The sequence below is a fragment of the Urtica dioica genome, chromosome 7 (assembly GCF_054948205.1).
Source record: "Urtica dioica subsp. dioica isolate 48M chromosome 7, U.dioica_male_clone48M_v1_H2, whole genome shotgun sequence".
Taxonomy (NCBI): Eukaryota; Viridiplantae; Streptophyta; class Magnoliopsida; order Rosales; family Urticaceae; genus Urtica; species Urtica dioica.
This window is the reverse complement of record NC_142762.1, coordinates 48,922,569-48,938,969: the sequence shown is the minus strand read 5'-3', so window position 1 is coordinate 48,938,969 and position 16,401 is coordinate 48,922,569. Positions and strand designations below refer to the sequence as shown.

Genomic DNA, 16,401 nt, shown 5'->3' with positions numbered 1-16,401 from the left:
CTCCTGTCATATCACGTTTCAACATAGAACTGTTAAGTAAATAGGATGTTATATGTAATAGGCGCTTAACAAGCCATAACAATGACATTAAAAGTAGTTCTAATTTCACAGTTATAATGACTTAATAAATATTTACGAATTAAGATTGTCAGTAAGTTAATTGATAAGCATATTGAAGCTTATGGTTAATGACAACTTTAGTGTTATGTTTAACCAATTTATCATATATTCATCATCTCACGTATCAACAAAGAACTGTAAAGTAAATAGGATGTAAGTATTATAAACTGGAAGTTTACGAAGCATAACATCGAATTTGAAAAAATTCTAATTTAACAGTTATATGGACAAAATATATTGTTTACGATTTACAAAGTCATAACGTTAATTGATAACAATTTACAGCCATTATAATATGTTGCTGACCCAAGTACTCGTGGTCTGAATATAACAATTCCATGATTAAAAAGAACTAAACATCAATTACAGACTGAAATGTAAAAAAAAAACCTACACACCCTTATTTCTAGCTAGTGTATTTACTTGCACAACGTTCAAATATACACATAATCCAAAGATAATACAAATACATACACTAAATATGGCAACCCCTTTTGTTATGACCAATCTGCCCACATTTGCCGCAACGATGCTTAAATGGATGAACTCTTTCATGCTTCGAGCGATACCTCTTCTCTTTCGGACGCCCAGCTTGACGTTTTTGTATAGGAGGCTTGATAATTGGAGCATCAACAGGAATCTCCCAGTCACCTTCATGAGAAATTGGAAACACATCTTTCTCATACGTCGCTGCAAAATATTCTTGGGTATAGTAACTTGGAACAAAATCAATGGGTCGTAAATTTTTACGATATAAGGAAGCACACGCATGAGAGCACGGAAAATCTTCAAGTTGCCAATAACAACATGTGCAGGTCTTCAGATAAACATTTACAACACGCCGTATAGCCCCGTCAACAACTTCAAACTCATTGTCGTTAATGGCATTAACCTGTAATATGTAGTGTAAATGGGTTGTTAATTAATTGTGACTCAAGAATATACTAAATATAGGACTGTAAATGGCTTGTTAATAATATTTAATTTACATAAACAGATTGTGTGCATACTTACATTCATTGATCTGGCAGCTTCAAGCGATTCATATAGCATCCTGAAACCTTCACTAGTCAGACCTGACTGCATCTTTGGAATTAACTCCCTCTTCTTGTTAATCCAATTCTGTATTAAACTTCTATAACTCAAGACAAGACAAGCAACCGGCCAACCTCTAGCTTCTCTTAGAACAGCATTCAAACACTCGGATATGTTTGTGGTCATGACATTAAACCTTCTTCCGGGGAATTTACTCCGAGCCCACAACTGAGGATTGGCTTTGAGAAGATATTTTTTTATTTTTATTTTGTTGTTAGAGAGAATATTGAGCCAATATTCAAACTCTCTAACAGTATATGCTTTAGCACATCTATAAAAAAGAGGCTGGATATAAGTTTTCCCATACTTTGCCTTCACATTACCCCAAAGATGCTGCATGCATATAGCAAAATTGGCTTCCGGAAACACCGTGTTAACAGCCTTCTGAATTGACTTGTGCCTATCCGATACAAACACCATATCTTTTCTAACACCATACACAACTCGAAGGTGATTCATAAACCAAAGCCAAGATATGTCATTTTCAGAATCCACTATACTAAAAGCTAACGGAAATAAATGATTGTCACCATCTTGAGCCGTTGCTAATAGCAAAGTACCATAAGATTTTCCTTTCAAAAAAGTGCCATCCACCGATATAACAGGACGACAATATTGAAACCCATGAATCGAGGCGCCAAATGCAAGGAAAAATGACTTAAAAGTACCATCATATTCAGTATCAGTAACAGTATATGACCCTGAAATACCAATTTGATTCATTAATAACAGTATATAATAAGTAACTAATGCATATGATAATTACTCGAAGTTAATGAACTGTAAATGACAGGTACATTAACAATTACTGATAAGTAATAAACATTTGAAATTAATTAACAAGAGCTTACAGAGTATCTACCTGGGTTTTTCTCCCTGATCATTCCACCAACAAGAGGTAAATGACTGTATGACTCTTCAAAATCACCGCGAAGATCCCTCAAAGACTCTTTACGACCCTTCCATGCTCTATAATATGTAACCTCCACATTAAATCTCGACCTCATTATTTCTGCAACACCAGATGGCGTAATCTGATTTGCCAATGGACCCCTAAAATCATCTTTAACACACTTGCTAATAAGTACAGCAGAAGCATGTTTATTCTTGTGAATAATAGACTGACCATAGCACGTATGTTCTTTAACAAATAACCTGATAACCCACAGTCCAGAATTCTTGCAAAACGACGCATTCAACTTCCAAGAACACGTATCTTTCGCACATCCAATACAATACCGAGTTTTACTTGATCTAAACACCTTGAATTCAAAATTTCTGCGAATAGCGATCATTCCAATAGCCGTCTGAAGAACTTCTTTGCTTCTAAATACATTATTAACATCGATTTCAAAATTCATTGGAAAATTCTTCAAATCAGGATCATCGTACAATACTATCTCTGGAGAAGTCAATTCTTCACTACGACTAGCCAACAACTCTGTCATAGATTGATGGCATTGTTGCTCGAATAAATTAACTGAAACAAGAAAAATAAATACAGCATAAACACTACAGTAAACGCAAAAAAAAAAATTAGTCAAGATAAATGTTTACCAGACTGCAGAAACGAAGATGAAGATCCCCCGTCCATGCTTATCCTCGAATATTGAAAAAAGAAATAAACTGGCGTCGTTTGTCTGTTTAAGGCAACTTTGTTTTCTAAAAATTTAAAAATAAATGAGCGGTCACATGACTGCAATATTTTCGCTCTTTAAACACCAAATAAAGTCTGTAAATGCTAAACATGTACTTCGCGCAGGAAATCCACATCCACCAGAATATTAAAAATACTCAATAACTTCTCGCAAGATTTTCTCAACCCAAATCCAAATATTTCGGGGAGGAATAACTGCTACACGATTCAGTTAACCAAATTTAAAAAAATAAGCAACTTAATTTCGGGAAATAATAACTGCTGCACAATTCAGTTTCATTTTTAAAATTTAAAAAACTTCCGCCATTGCTGTTGAAATAATAAATAAGGGCAAAACAGTAACACAAAAACAGTTATGTCTTGCCACGTGGGCGCAATGGCCATTTACAAACAATTAACTAAACCATGGCTAAAACACAATAGCCCACGTTGGACAGGCTTATCTGGCCAATTTAAAGAAAGAAAACACAAAATTTTGGTGTCGTTTTGTGCATCCAGTATAGGACAAAAGTGGCAGTGTCGCTATGTCTCAGTTGTCATTATTACCTTCAGAAATGCATATTATGGATGAATTTAAAAAAAAAAAAACACACATTTCTCTGAACGTAACATTATTTGATTTAGTTAAGAGTTAAGACCAAATAAGATGGAGATGGTCAAAAGAGATGTCTCTATGCATGGGCATACGCCAAGAAAAGAATAAAGTAATAATAGCTTTGATAGCAAAAAAAAGATATCTGAAAAAATTGCATATCACCAATTTGATCTCTCATTTATTATTCCATTCTTTTGCGTAATTTCCCGATTTTATTTTATGAACGAATGCCCACACCCATATTTGCTTTACTCATACATTTCCGCTTCCGTCAATTTTTTTTTTTAATATACATTTCCGCCTTGTATTTCACAAAATTATTATTTTTGAAAATGAGACGTTGATGATACTCCGCGAATATCAATCCATCCATCAGAGTGCTGCTGCACCATTAAATGTTCTCTGGACCACGTCTAACATATGGCTACTTTAGGTCCCATTTGGTTAGGCCCCGTTTGGTTAAGTTTTTCATTCATGTTTTCTGTTTTCTGATTCTAAATTCTAGAAAACAGTTTTAGAAAAACTGTTTGGTTATAAATTCAGAAAACAGATTTAGAATCATGTTTCTGTTTTCTTTGAAATTTGTTTAGAAAACAGAAAACAATGAAAAGTTGTTTTCTATTTTATCTCTATACAATTGAATGGAAAACATAACCAAACAACATTTAAAATATTCCGAAATGTAATTCTAAATCTGTTTTTTAAATTTAAAAATTAGAATCAGAAAACAGAATTTAAAAACAGAAAACGAGTTTAGAAAACTAAACCAAACGGCCCCTTAAGTTTTCCATTCCTGTTTTCTGTTTTCTGATTCTAAATTCTAGAAAACAGTTTTAGAAAAACTGTTTGGTTATAAATTCAGAAAACAGATTTAGAATCATGTTTCTGTTTTCTTTGAAATTTGTTTAGAAAACAGAAAACAATGAAAAATTGTTTTCTATTTTATCTCTATACAATTGAATGAAAAACATAACCAAACAACATTTAAAATATTCCGAAACGTAATTCTAAATCTGTTTTTTAAATTTAAAAATTAGAATTAGAAAACAGAATTTAAAAACAGAAAACGAGTTTAGAAAACTAAACCAAACGGCCCCTTAGTTATTTGTTTTCATTTGTTCCATGATTTGTAAAAATATTATTGTAATTTGCAAACCATAGTCTTCATACCAGATGGAGGGAAAAACAAAATATATATTGCAATTTGTATGCACATAGAGAAAGGGCAAAACACGTTTGGAAACTGTAAGAAGGTGCACTTGAAAATTGATATCAACTGTCTGTTTTGGCGTCTCTTTCATAATCATAAGATTCATAACATGGTCAATTAATTTTGTAGTGCTTGCTTGCTTGAAGTCTGAACGCAAAGCTGTCATGTCATGTTAGTTGGCATAAATTAATAATCCAATTAATAAATCAAGGATAGGAGAAAGAGATAAACAAAAGCAGCAACTCTCCAAAACGTGTATGGGGCCATTTTTTAAACTTTACTTTATCTGATTATCTCTCCGAGATTTTTTTTAAGATAAGTATTAGGGATTATTTCTAAAATATTACCTACTCAATATTTTAAGATCAAATATTAATAAGTCAAAATTAATCAAAAAATATGACTTCTATGTGTAAATACAAAAATAATCTTAATAAAATATTTTTTTATATTTAATTTTGTTATTTACTTAATGTCACCAAAAAAAAATTAGAAATCAATTTTCGTTTGATACGCGAAGTTTAAAAAAATGAAAATTTTGAAAATTCGAGAAAAAAAATTAAAAAAAAATGGTTTGAAAATTCGTTTGAAAATTTATTGACATATTGTTTTTTTTTACATGAATGTCAATAAATCTTCAAACGATTCTGAAAAATTATTTGAAGATTTATTGATATCGTTGTCAATAAATTTTATGCATGTCAATAAATCTTCAACAGATCAAATTCTTTGAAAATTTATTGACATCCAGAAAATTTAATGACGTCGATGTCAATAAATCTTCAAAAAATTTCCTATCGTTTGAAAATTTATTAAGTTAATAAATTTATATATAATATAATGTGTTGCCGTATCTGAAGAATGGAGATTGCTGGGCTGGACTTACAGACAAAAATGTTTGGGCCACCATTGGCAACACACCCAAAGTAATTTCATTCCTTAAAACTACTCAGCGCATAGAATCGATCCAACGAAAGTATAACATGAACGAAGATACAAACAGACACGGTCGTGTTTATTTTGTGTGTTGTTTTAATAGGTGACGAATCAATGCATTTTAGATTACGTGAAGTAAGCTGCATATAGATATAGATATAGATATGGTTGAGAATTAAGGTAAGTAACCGCTGTTTCAAAAAAAAAAAAAAAAAGATATAGAAATGGTTCGTCATACTCTCTCAGTTTGGGTTGGAAGTACAAGAGTAAAGAAGATCAAAACTTGGGATTTCACATTCTTCACAGTTCTCCATCTGACTCCTCATCCTGACTGTAAAGCAAAACACACACAGTTATCTTTGATTGTGTTCTGAGAATGAGATGATGCCACACAAACATCTTATCTATCCTACCTTGCTTTGGCAGTGCAGTGTTTACTCAGATCTTGGCATAAAGCCTTGCTTACACCACCTTCCTTGATCATCCCTTTCTTTATCAATTCTGCAAACTACACGGACAACCAAGAACAGACCATTTTATGAAATGCCATCAGATATATTTTTAGACACGAGATCGATCACCTCATCTTCCGTTTCCTCGAGCAACCTGTTCCATTAATACACAACACCACTTAGGCTCATCGTCTCTTCTTGTCATTAACAGGTCTAATTTCAAATTCTCACCTTCCGCAATAACTTGATATGCCTTTTGAGTAAGCTCGGGCTTCTTGTTTATCTATACACAAACGTTAAGAACTATAAAAAAAAACACCAAAACCAAACAAACAAAGCATGGGAAACGCATACTTGTGAGGTTTTCCCAGCTATCCACTTTGATCCATTCTAGTTTGGCCGAGCCCACCTGGAGATACAAAAAATGGACTTATGAATCTACTTGTACCACAAACCAGTGACTGACCATGCAAATTACAGATCAAAAGAAACCGGGCAGTGTACCTTCTGCAGAGTATAATCCTGCATCTTTTCGCAAAGTCCGTCAAGAAGCTCAACAACTCTCAGCTCACTCACTCTGGTAATCGATATATAACACGCTCTCTTAAATTGTCCAGGCATTTGATTTGATATTCCGATTAAAAACAAAAATAAAAAGTTTCGACGAAAATATACACCTGTAGTCGATGACCTTTCCTTTTCTTTGACCTTTAGAATCCAAACGGTGTCTCATATCCAAATGATTTCTCGGTTTTTCCTGGGAAAGCAAAGCATCAAGTTTCTAGTCACCAAATGAAATTAAAATCGTGCGATCTTACATTGGAAAGCCCTCTCTCAAGCTCCTCCTGCAATGGAATATTCAAAATTAGGTCATTTCAAAGTATTATTCAACATTACGATCACGATCCAGAGAATTTTTAGGGAATTTACAGCGACGGCGTGACAAGCAGCGCATTTGTCGTCCAATGCATACGCGACAGAGAAAATGGAGAGAATCAAGACAAGCACCAGCGCCGATGCCATTTCTTCTTCTTCTTTGTCGATGTCGTTTTGATTTCAGTTGAAGTACTTCTTCTTCCGCGGTTTGTCTGTTTTGAACAAGGCTTATTTACCTTTTTTTTTTCTTTTTTTTTACTAAAACTTATATAATTTAACTAACAAAATATTATTTACATTTTCATTTTTTCGATTTTTCCTTCTGAGATACACACTTGTTACTCTTTTATCTGAACTGAGACACTTATTATTCTTAATGTTTATATATACACCTTAATTATTCAAATGTGTTAAATTGTAACAAATTTCAATATATGTAAACAATCACAATAAATATAAACGTCTAAATTGACTTCATTCTACAAACAATGGAAAATTTACAGCAATAGTATCATTGTTTATCACTTATCAAAAATCAAGCAATATTCAAATATTAACACATTTAATATCAAATGTGTCACGATATCAATCAGTTCGTGATCGATTTAGTACTAGACGTGCCAATATTTGAATTTTGATAATTGTCAAACAAATGCTATTATTGCTCTCAATTTTCCCAAAATAAAATAATAAAAAAATTATAGTAAAAGGGAAAACCCATATAAAATATGAGAAAATCTTGTATTTTTAGAATTCGAAAATTAACCGGTACTATTAGAATTTTTAAAAATCTTGTATTGATGCCATTTTCTATATCTATGAGGAGAGAAATGACTCAAAACTCGTGGACCAAACCAACTTGATTCTAGAGAAATTGACTATCATTTGATGTATTTTTCTCATTTTTCATCAAAATAATAATTTGGACAAAAATATTAGTAAACAAATGAGAGATAATATTTTTTTTATCCATTTACTCTCTTTTTTTTTTATTCTTTAATTTTTTTTCTATTTTTTTTTCTCTCTTGAGTCTAGCAAAAAATGTTTTTTTTTTTTGTAAAATAAAGTCATTCCATTTTCTTCTGACTTCTGAGGTCTCTTTGGGTTTTTGAGCTTAGGATCGATGATGATTGAGGGAGAGATAACAGATATTAGAAAATAAAAGGTTAAGGACAAAATAGTATTTGAACACATGGTCCAAATGTTGACGTCGGAATCTTCACATCAAAACAGTAACGAAAGTTCGAACAAAGACCGATTTGAATTTGTATTGGATATATAACTAGTGTTGAGATGTTGGAATAAAACTAGCGGCATAATGCAAGAGCTAAAGATGTAATTAAGATGTAAATGTGAGATGTTATTTGATAAAAATCCATATTGTAAAGCGGGAAACAATATATAGTTTGAGAAAGACGGCGATACAAACAAGAATGAGATGAGAGTGTTCCACACTATACAAACACACAATAATACGATATGGTACCGTGAAATGAAATGATCAAAATAGGGGAATCTGAGGGAGCCTAAAATGCATTCCAACTATCAGAACCTTTTTTGGGAGACGAGACCTTGAATGGATCGGAGTCGTCAAATCCAAAGTCCTTAGAGCTGTTGATGGAGTCGAACCTCGTGAGCCTCTCGGGGGCGGCGCTGTGCCCGAAATCTCTGGAGCTGCTGTCAAACCTGGTGCCGAAGTCCGTGGAGCTGCTGATGGAATCGAACCTCGAGAAAGGGCCCGCGGTGGTGCTGCTCATCGAGTCAAACCTCGTGAGTGTCTCCGGCTGGGCCGCGGAAAACCCGCCCGAGAAATTGTCAAAGTAGTGATCCCCCGCGTCGCTGTACCGCGACAGAGGCGTACTCGGCACCGAGTCGTCAAAGTTGAAGGCCCCCTTTCTCCCGAACGCGCTGCTGCTTCCGTTTGGAGACCCCGTTCTCACCGAAAAACTATCAGACCCAAACATATCTCTGTGCTTTTCGAATTCCACATCCTGAAAATTGAAATGAGCTAACATCGTCATCAACGTCCTATATCTGCACCGACAGTTGGCTAGTAAATGCTCACGTTGGTTTTCTGATCACCAAATCCCCACACGGAGTCCACGTCGTCATTGTTGTCAAAAGCACTCCAAGTCGAGTCGTCAAAGCTTCTGAACGAGGATGTGAGCATGATCATCGAAATTTAATGACAGAAAGAAAGAAAGAAAGAGAATCAACTAGGACTTGCCTATGCATTTCTGCATCTGCATCAGAAGAGTCTTTACGGTGATGGCCATCTCCAGAGGATCCTCCAACTGGACTTTCATTGGCATAGTCATGTTCGGTAGGAGCAAACACGGAGTCGGTGTCAAAAGCCCCATCCGGGGAAGCTATTTCCTTTTGAACCGAAGGTGCTGGAGACACATTCTTCACATCGACTATGAGGTCGTTCAGAAATCCTGAAACCCGATTGCACGAACTTGAATATCGACAAGAAAGAAAGAAAGAAAGAAAGAATGCTGGGCTGGGAAACAAACCTTCGTCTTCAAACTTGTCCCAATCTTCATCCCAAACAGCGGCTCCCTCTTGAATGCCAGGTTCCCACCCTTGAAAACAATCACGTACTGCCAAGTCAACATACACCATAGCAATATATTTCTCCACATAACAATGGACTAAATACCATTTGGAAGCTCAATTACTGCACTTGACTTGACATCCAATCCATGTTTCTTGCAGCGCTCATTTAGAGCCTTCACAAGTTCCTCTAGATCATATTGTATACGATCAGCACGGACCTATGAATAAAATCATCGTTGATTCAGTAAGAGACAAACTTATCGGATATATATATATATATAAAATGGCTGACAATCGGTTAGAACCAACCTGAAGGATACCATCCACACTACCTCCTTGTTCCATTCTTATAATTGCTTGATTCAGCTCCGTTTTCCTCTCCTGTTAGTGAACCAACAAGAACTTCTTGAGGCCACAAAATTAACTGAAAAATCATTTTATTCGAGGATACTCTACAAGGTTCTAATGCAATTCAGAAGCCAAACAATAATATCCCGTGTAAGTCTAAGCAATGTGTCTAGTCTTTTAACATGGTAACAAGTTAATATTCATACTCTTTGTGGTCCCCCCGAAACTAAGTTTACAAATATGAGAAGAACTCTTATATACAAAATGAAGAAGGGAAGGTAGAAAAATACAAAAGCAGGAAAGCAGAGCTGAGAACTCGTCACGATTCACTACTACAGGTTGTGTGATAGTACCTGAATATCGCGGAATGTAGCCTCTTCGATGGTCAGCTTCGATGCTATTTCAGCCACTTGCTTGTACCGCTCCTCATATTTCTTCCCAAGAGATTCGGCCTACCACATATCAGTAAAATAGATCAGACACTCAGATACGCTAAATAGGCGTAGGAATGTCTTATTGTACCTCGCGTTTATCTGCCAATGCCCTTTCTGTGATCTCATTCAACTTATTATCACATCTGCTTTTATACAAAACCTGTCAACGAGAAAACATACGCCGCGGGGACTTGATATTTAACCACATGAGACGTAATGTTTTGTGTACAAAGAATAAGGCAAAATTGCTAAGACAGAAATACCTCCAACGTCAGATAATTAGTATTTCAGGCATGATGCAATGAGTATAAGAAGAGAAAGCTACTTACAAGTTCTTGCATTTTGGTACGGTATAGCTCGAGCTTTTCCTTGGAATCCATTATCAAACTCTTTGTGTCTTCGACCTGCAGATTACACAGATATATCACGTGGGAAAGCAATCTGTGTAACACGAGTGAGTGGGCGTAGAAAAGAGCAAAGGAAATGCCTTTTGGGCGGAGACAGCTGGCCGTTGGCCATTCTGAGGCCGCTGGTCCAGAAACGAGTCCTCCAACGCACCCGGCCGCTGCTTCGAGTTAGGTGCAGCTCCCCTTGGCTGCTGTCCGAAACCTAAACACACAAACAACAACGGCCAGTCAATGGAAGCTCACATAGATAGAAGTGAGCCAAAACAGTCCTAACCAGCTCCAGGGCTCGCACTCCCGTAGTTGACTTTGGGTTGACTTGTCATCGACATCAGTGTCTCGTCAAACAGAAGGCTGTTCGGAAGCGAGCTTGGAAGAGGGCGGCCTTCCCTAAACCGCTCCATCAAATAAAGAGCGAAGCAAAACTCCCTCAGTGAAAGCATGCTGTCATTATCTTGGTCAGATAAGTCCCACACCTGCTTTAAGATCTCTGAGAACAAACACGTAACAGATACACATTAGAGATAGTTACAAGGACGAGTACCGACAGAATGAAAAAAACAAAAAAAAAAACAAATTACCTCTGGGCAACCTCCAACTCAGAAAGAGATTACGAGCCTCTTCACCGGTGATGCGGCCGTCTCTGTCGGCGTCCACTTCCATGAACACTTTGGTGTACTTTTGAACATCAGAGGGTTTCATTTTGGGCCACGGAAGCGCAGTGGTCCCAGCGCCAACTGATGCTGCAAGAAGAGTAGAACTCGGGGTGGGAGCCTGCTGGTTCAGATTCACAGATGCTTTGGGCTGCAACATATTCACTGGGGTGTTGGTCCCACGCGCAGAAAACAAGTCGTTTCCGAAACCGTTTCCTGAGACCACCAACGGCTTTGAGGGCTGCGGGGCTTGGCTCGCCGTGGGCATGGGCTGAGGTGGTCGACTGGGATTGGGCTGCGCACTCACCGTGGGCATAGGCTGAGGCGGTCGACTGGGAACGTAAACATTGGTGTTAGGGCCTGTGGGTCCCAAGTTTTGAGGAACGATGATTTGCGGTGCGGGGATCTTCGAAGCAGCAGGACCGTAGAGTGCGGCTTTGACGATCTCAGGAGTGAGATCGCGCTTACTCTGAGCCACCGTCACGAGTCGAAGAGCGTTATAGAACTCAGGCCGCCCAAGGAACCCACTCTTGCTCTGATCAGCGTGCATCCATATCTGTACCACACAATCACCATTCATCACCTACTTCTTTCCTATCATCGTCATCGTCGTTTTAATCCACCCACATTTAGCAATTCAAATCAATTTCATAAATTAAATCGACAAAAACCGTAAGAACGCTTCATTATAGCGATAGGCTCAGCCGTCTCGCTCCCAGATCTGATCTGGACAGCAGTTCAAGACAGGGACGATTCTTTGGATCAAATCTTTGACACAAAACAACGAAAAAGAAAACGGATGAACCTGAGCAAGAACTGGCTTTGGCAAACCAGAAGCCTGAAAGAAAGCCACAGCTTCGGCTCCACTGATCCTCCCATCGCCGTCTAAGTCCGCTTTCCTGAAGAAAGCTTCGAATTGCTCCATGTTCGGACCCGCCATGATCGACCCGCTCGCCAATGACTTATCGGATCGATCCCTAACTCCCACAATCAAAGGTTCGACCGAAATTGAGCGAACCGTTAGATAACTCGACGACGACTTACTCTGTCGACACGTGGGATCGGGGAATTGATCGGAAACAACTACAGATTATAGGTTTTAGATTGAAAATGAACACTCTTCTCATTCATTTCACTCAAAAGAAAATGGAATTATTCAAAGCCAACTCCATAAATAAATCTAATGAGTACAATTTACCTTAAACTTTGGTGACTGTTTTTCTATTTGGGTAATTAATAAAGTTGTTTTAGCCACTCTAACTTGCTTATTCTTGTACTCTGTAATAGAATATTTTATATATGGCCAACTCATCGTTTTTTTTTCCTCGATCTAATATATATATGTTCTTTTAAATTTTTGTTTCAAAGCTTATGATGTTCTGCATTTTTAATTTTAGGATCGTAATGCATATTAACAATTGTTTACAATTATTATGATATGTAGGTTAATATGATAATAGTCATTAATAGCGTTTACGAATAAAAAATACTTAATGAAGCTGAAAAAGCGTTGAAAGAAATCAGAACGATTTAATCAAAATTTAAAGAAAAATCAACTCATTGAATCAATAAAAAATATGTATAATTTTATTCCGTGTTCGAATTGCAACTCTAAATCTTTGATTCTCTGTTCGAATATGTGATTTCGATTACTATCAACTGTCGATTTTACCCCATTTGTCTATTTTCGAATTAATAAAGATAATTAATGTTTACAAATAAATATTATAGTCAACGTCAACGAAAAAGTTAATAAAAACAATATTCATGGTATTATTCTCTATTTCAGGGTATAATTTCGTCAATTTAATTAAATAGAATGTATAAACTCAACATTTTTTAATACCAAAAGTTAAACTCGATATTTTACTAAAACATAATATATGTCATTTTTCCCTATTAAAAAAACAAATACATTTTTCACTCAATAGTCTTAATGATGATGTGCTGTTGTAAAACGTTAAAATATATTATACCATTGTGTCTATAATGTTGGTGGCTTTTTTGCTTAATAAAAAAATGATGAAAATACTCTCAATAGAGAACCCTTCATTTATTTTCCATATGAACAAATTATTTGCTTTTGCGAGGAACTATCCTCAATACTAATATATAATATGAATGATATTAAAAATATATATTTTACCTCAATAAATCTAATAAACAAATATTTTGAATAGTTGCTCAAGATGCGCTATATTAGGTTTGGATGGCTTGAATACGATGCAATGCCTTTTTCAAGTGAGGAATTTATTCCAAGCACCCCAATTTTAGGTGGTCGTGTTCTTCGATATCCAATGATTTGTAGGAGTCTCTGATAGCCTCTCTCGATGCAACATTATTTACCTTTTATAATCGCTTATACATATCTCACCTTTTTTAGCAGTGGATTTGAGCATAAAAATTGACCGTATGAAACACGGAAAAATAGGATAAGTTGGTCTCGTCTCTGCGGAAAATAGGACTCCCGTAACCCTACAAACTGATACCGAGAAATCTCGAAATCATTTTTCACATTAACGAGAATTCCCAATGTCAAATTATACAAAATCGGGTGTTCTGTAATTTATTTTCTTTTAGATTTAGATTAACTACTCCAATTTAATAGTAATTTACATAAGTAAAAAAAAAAAAAATACAAGTTAAAAAAACGCTAAAATGGGACTAACCGGGATCAAAGTTTCGTTCCCCTTCTCGGATAGTACCAGGACAAAAATCTCAATACCAATTTTTAGAATATATATATATATATATATATATATATATATATATATATTTATTTTATCATATAGTATCAATTTTACCGGAAATATGATAAATTACACTGTTGCCCCCTCAACTATGACATTGATAACGTTTCACCCCCTCAATTCTGAAATCATACATGACAGACATTGAAATCATACAATGCAACAATTTCACCCCCCTCCCCCCCCCCCCCCTTCTGTTAATTATTTACAGATTCGAAACGTTTAATGTTTACGTGGAATAATATTTAATGATGAAATTGTAAAATAAATTAAAAACCATTTTTTAAATTGGAATAATCACCTCTCTCTCTCTCTCTCTCTCTATATATATATATATATATATATATATATATATATATATAAACTCTGAACTAAAATATGGGTGCAATATTGCAATTTCCAATCTACAGCAATATATACGTGAGGTGATTAAAAATACATATTAAACATTAAAAGGAGTTTAATATGTTTTATTCTAAATAAGTGGTGGTAAAGGTCTTATGTTTTTTGCTTTTTTTTAACTGTTGTCGAGCCTTTAACAAAACACCACCAAGATCAATATGTGTGGTTGTTCAATTGCAAAGACGATGTGGATTTGAAAATTTTCCCATTACCATAACAATAAACCACCATGGATTTCCTTGAAATATTTATGACTAATTATCAAAAATCAGATCTACGATAAAAAAACACAACGAAGAAAAACAAATTTATCTCTAAAAATCAAAACCCCCAATCAAACCACAACGTACCAAACAAAAACCCATGTTTTATTTCCAAATGATAAAACAAACCCGAATGCATTGTCACCAAGCCCAGATTATCTCAACCTCAAAAATTTAAGTGCGAAGCTGCTGAAGTGGGGCTTGAAGGAGAGAGAGAGAGAGAGAGAGAGAGAGAGAGAGAGAGAGAGAGAGAGAGAGAGAGTTGTTGAAGATGAGAGAGAAGTGGGCTTTGAAAACGAGAGGGGAGCGATCGGGAGAACGGAAGAATCCGAGTCCCGATTTCATAAAGAGGGAGATAAGATATTGGGTTTGGCCTACCCGTTTTAGAGGTGAAAGCGTAAGAGAGGCCTGTAAAGATGTTTGAGGACGAGTGCTCAGAGGAGGAAGAGTGATTTTAATTTCTTTAAATTGTAATTTCTAAATATAATAAAAACCAAGGATCGAAATACCGTTACCGTTACCGTTCCGAGCCTTCGAATTTACTGGTAACCGTCCGTACCGTAAAGGAATACCGGGGGAAACGAGAAAAAAAAGGAAACCGGTACCGTTGAACTTACCGTTACCGTAGAGGAATACCGTCAAATACCGGTATTTACCGAGGGGAATTCAGAAAAGAAATATACAAAAAAAATATACAAAGTACGTAGGATAAAACAAGTCACAAAATTTCTTCATAAATCAATAAACAAGTTCATCAGAACCTTAATCATCACTAACTAATCACAAAATTATCAAATAATTCGGATTAAATCCAAAAAAATTACAAACATCAACACAAAATTTCTAAAATTAAAAACAAGTCACAAATTTATTCATAAATCAATAAACAAGTTCATCATAACCTTAATCATCACTAACTAATCACAAAATTATCAAATAATTCGGATTAAATCCAAAAAAATTACAAACATCAACACAAAATTTCTAAAATTAAAAACAAGTCACAAAATATCTTCATAAATCAATAAACCACTTCATCATAACCTTAATCATCACTAAATAATAAAAAAATTACCAAATAATTCGGATTAATTACAAAAAATTAGAATCATGAACACAAACCTTAAATCAACACTACATTTAAGTTCACAACTATCAATTTATACTTAATCTTCAAAAATTATCAAGAAATTTCAAGTTTTAAACTCAAAATCATCAAAAAATAAAATTTGGCCGGGAAGTGGACCGGGAAACGGGTTACCGGCGGGATCTGGGAAGATTTGGCCTTCGTCGCGTCGGGAAATGGGCGGGACGGCGGGATCCGGTCGGAAACCGGTCGGAAAGCTGGCAAAAATGGTCTGGGTCGCGACGGGTTTCCCGGAACCACCGGAAAGTTCCGGTTTTGGTGGTTCCGGTGCCGGGGAGCTCCAAAAAGGGGGAACCGGACCGGTTCCCGTCCGGTTCCCCCGGTTTTTAAATCCTTGATAAAAACAATGAAGAAAAAAGTGAAAATACCATTTTAACCTTAATTTTGTAACACCGTCACCATATTATTGACTAAAAGGGGTGAATTTATTGCATTGTATGATTTCAAGATCTATCATGCACGATTTCAGAATTCACGGGGTGAAACGTTATCAACGTCAT

General features: G+C 35.7%; 3 protein-coding genes across 3 annotated transcripts; all 3 read right to left on the bottom strand.

Moving 5' to 3' along the window:
* Window positions 1–595: 595 nt before the first annotated feature.
* LOC149392594 (uncharacterized) lies at window positions 596–2,809 on the bottom strand. The gene is made up of 5 exons (XM_089620123.1): window positions 2,773–2,809; window positions 2,455–2,695; window positions 2,078–2,370; window positions 1,135–1,916; window positions 596–1,012 (listed from the first exon to the last, which is right to left on the bottom strand). Exons 1-5 carry the CDS (start codon window positions 2,807–2,809, stop codon window positions 596–598), a joined length of 1,770 nt encoding a protein of 589 aa, XP_089476249.1.
* Window positions 2,810–5,788: 2,979 nt separating this feature from the next.
* On the bottom strand, window positions 5,789–7,177 carry LOC149392593 (TLR4 regulator/MIR-interacting MSAP protein). Its single transcript, XM_089620245.1, has 9 exons — window positions 6,996–7,177; window positions 6,884–6,910; window positions 6,743–6,822; window positions 6,570–6,642; window positions 6,420–6,474; window positions 6,297–6,348; window positions 6,195–6,219; window positions 6,027–6,121; window positions 5,789–5,944 (listed from the first exon to the last, which is right to left on the bottom strand). Exons 1-9 carry the CDS (start codon window positions 7,086–7,088, stop codon window positions 5,914–5,916), a joined length of 531 nt encoding a protein of 176 aa, XP_089476371.1. The 5' UTR covers window positions 7,089–7,177; the 3' UTR covers window positions 5,789–5,913.
* Window positions 7,178–8,280: 1,103 nt separating this feature from the next.
* On the bottom strand, window positions 8,281–12,632 carry LOC149392592 (Calcium-binding EF hand family protein). Its single transcript, XM_089619290.1, has 13 exons — window positions 12,145–12,632; window positions 11,268–11,895; window positions 10,964–11,176; window positions 10,770–10,891; window positions 10,612–10,686; window positions 10,371–10,442; window positions 10,202–10,300; window positions 9,810–9,881; window positions 9,604–9,718; window positions 9,458–9,526; window positions 9,169–9,379; window positions 9,007–9,091; window positions 8,281–8,932 (listed from the first exon to the last, which is right to left on the bottom strand). The coding sequence occupies exons 1-13, from the start codon at window positions 12,277–12,279 to the stop codon at window positions 8,468–8,470; spliced, it is 2,361 nt and encodes a 786-aa protein (XP_089475416.1). The 5' UTR covers window positions 12,280–12,632; the 3' UTR covers window positions 8,281–8,467.
* Between the last annotated feature and the right edge of the window lie 3,769 nt (window positions 12,633–16,401).

Coding starts and splice junctions, on each gene's coding strand:
- LOC149392594 (XM_089620123.1), bottom strand. CDS start 2,809: ATGGACGGGGGATCTTCATCTTCGTTTCTGCAGTCTG. Junction 2,696..2,772: donor ATCTTCGTTTCTGCAGTCTG/GTAAACATTTAT, acceptor TTCTTGTTTCAG/TTAATTTATTCGAGCAACAA. Junction 2,371..2,454: donor TTTAGATCAAGTAAAACTCG/GTATTGTATTGG, acceptor GTGGGTTATCAG/GTTATTTGTTAAAGAACATA.
- LOC149392593 (XM_089620245.1), bottom strand. CDS start 7,088: ATGGCATCGGCGCTGGTGCTTGTCTTGATTCTCTCCATTTTCTCTGTC. Junction 6,475..6,569: donor AGGATTATACTCTGCAGAAG/GTACACTGCCCG, acceptor TTGTATCTCCAG/GTGGGCTCGGCCAAACTAGA. Junction 6,220..6,296: donor ATATCAAGTTATTGCGGAAG/GTGAGAATTTGA, acceptor TTAATGGAACAG/GTTGCTCGAGGAAACGGAAG.
- LOC149392592 (XM_089619290.1), bottom strand. CDS start 12,279: ATGGCGGGTCCGAACATGGAGCAATTCGAAGCTTTCTTCAGGAAAGCG. Junction 11,896..12,144: donor CAAAGCCAGTTCTTGCTCAG/GTTCATCCGTTT, acceptor TGTGTGGTACAG/ATATGGATGCACGCTGATCA. Junction 9,719..9,809: donor GTGTGGATGGTATCCTTCAG/GTTGGTTCTAAC, acceptor TTTTATTCATAG/GTCCGTGCTGATCGTATACA.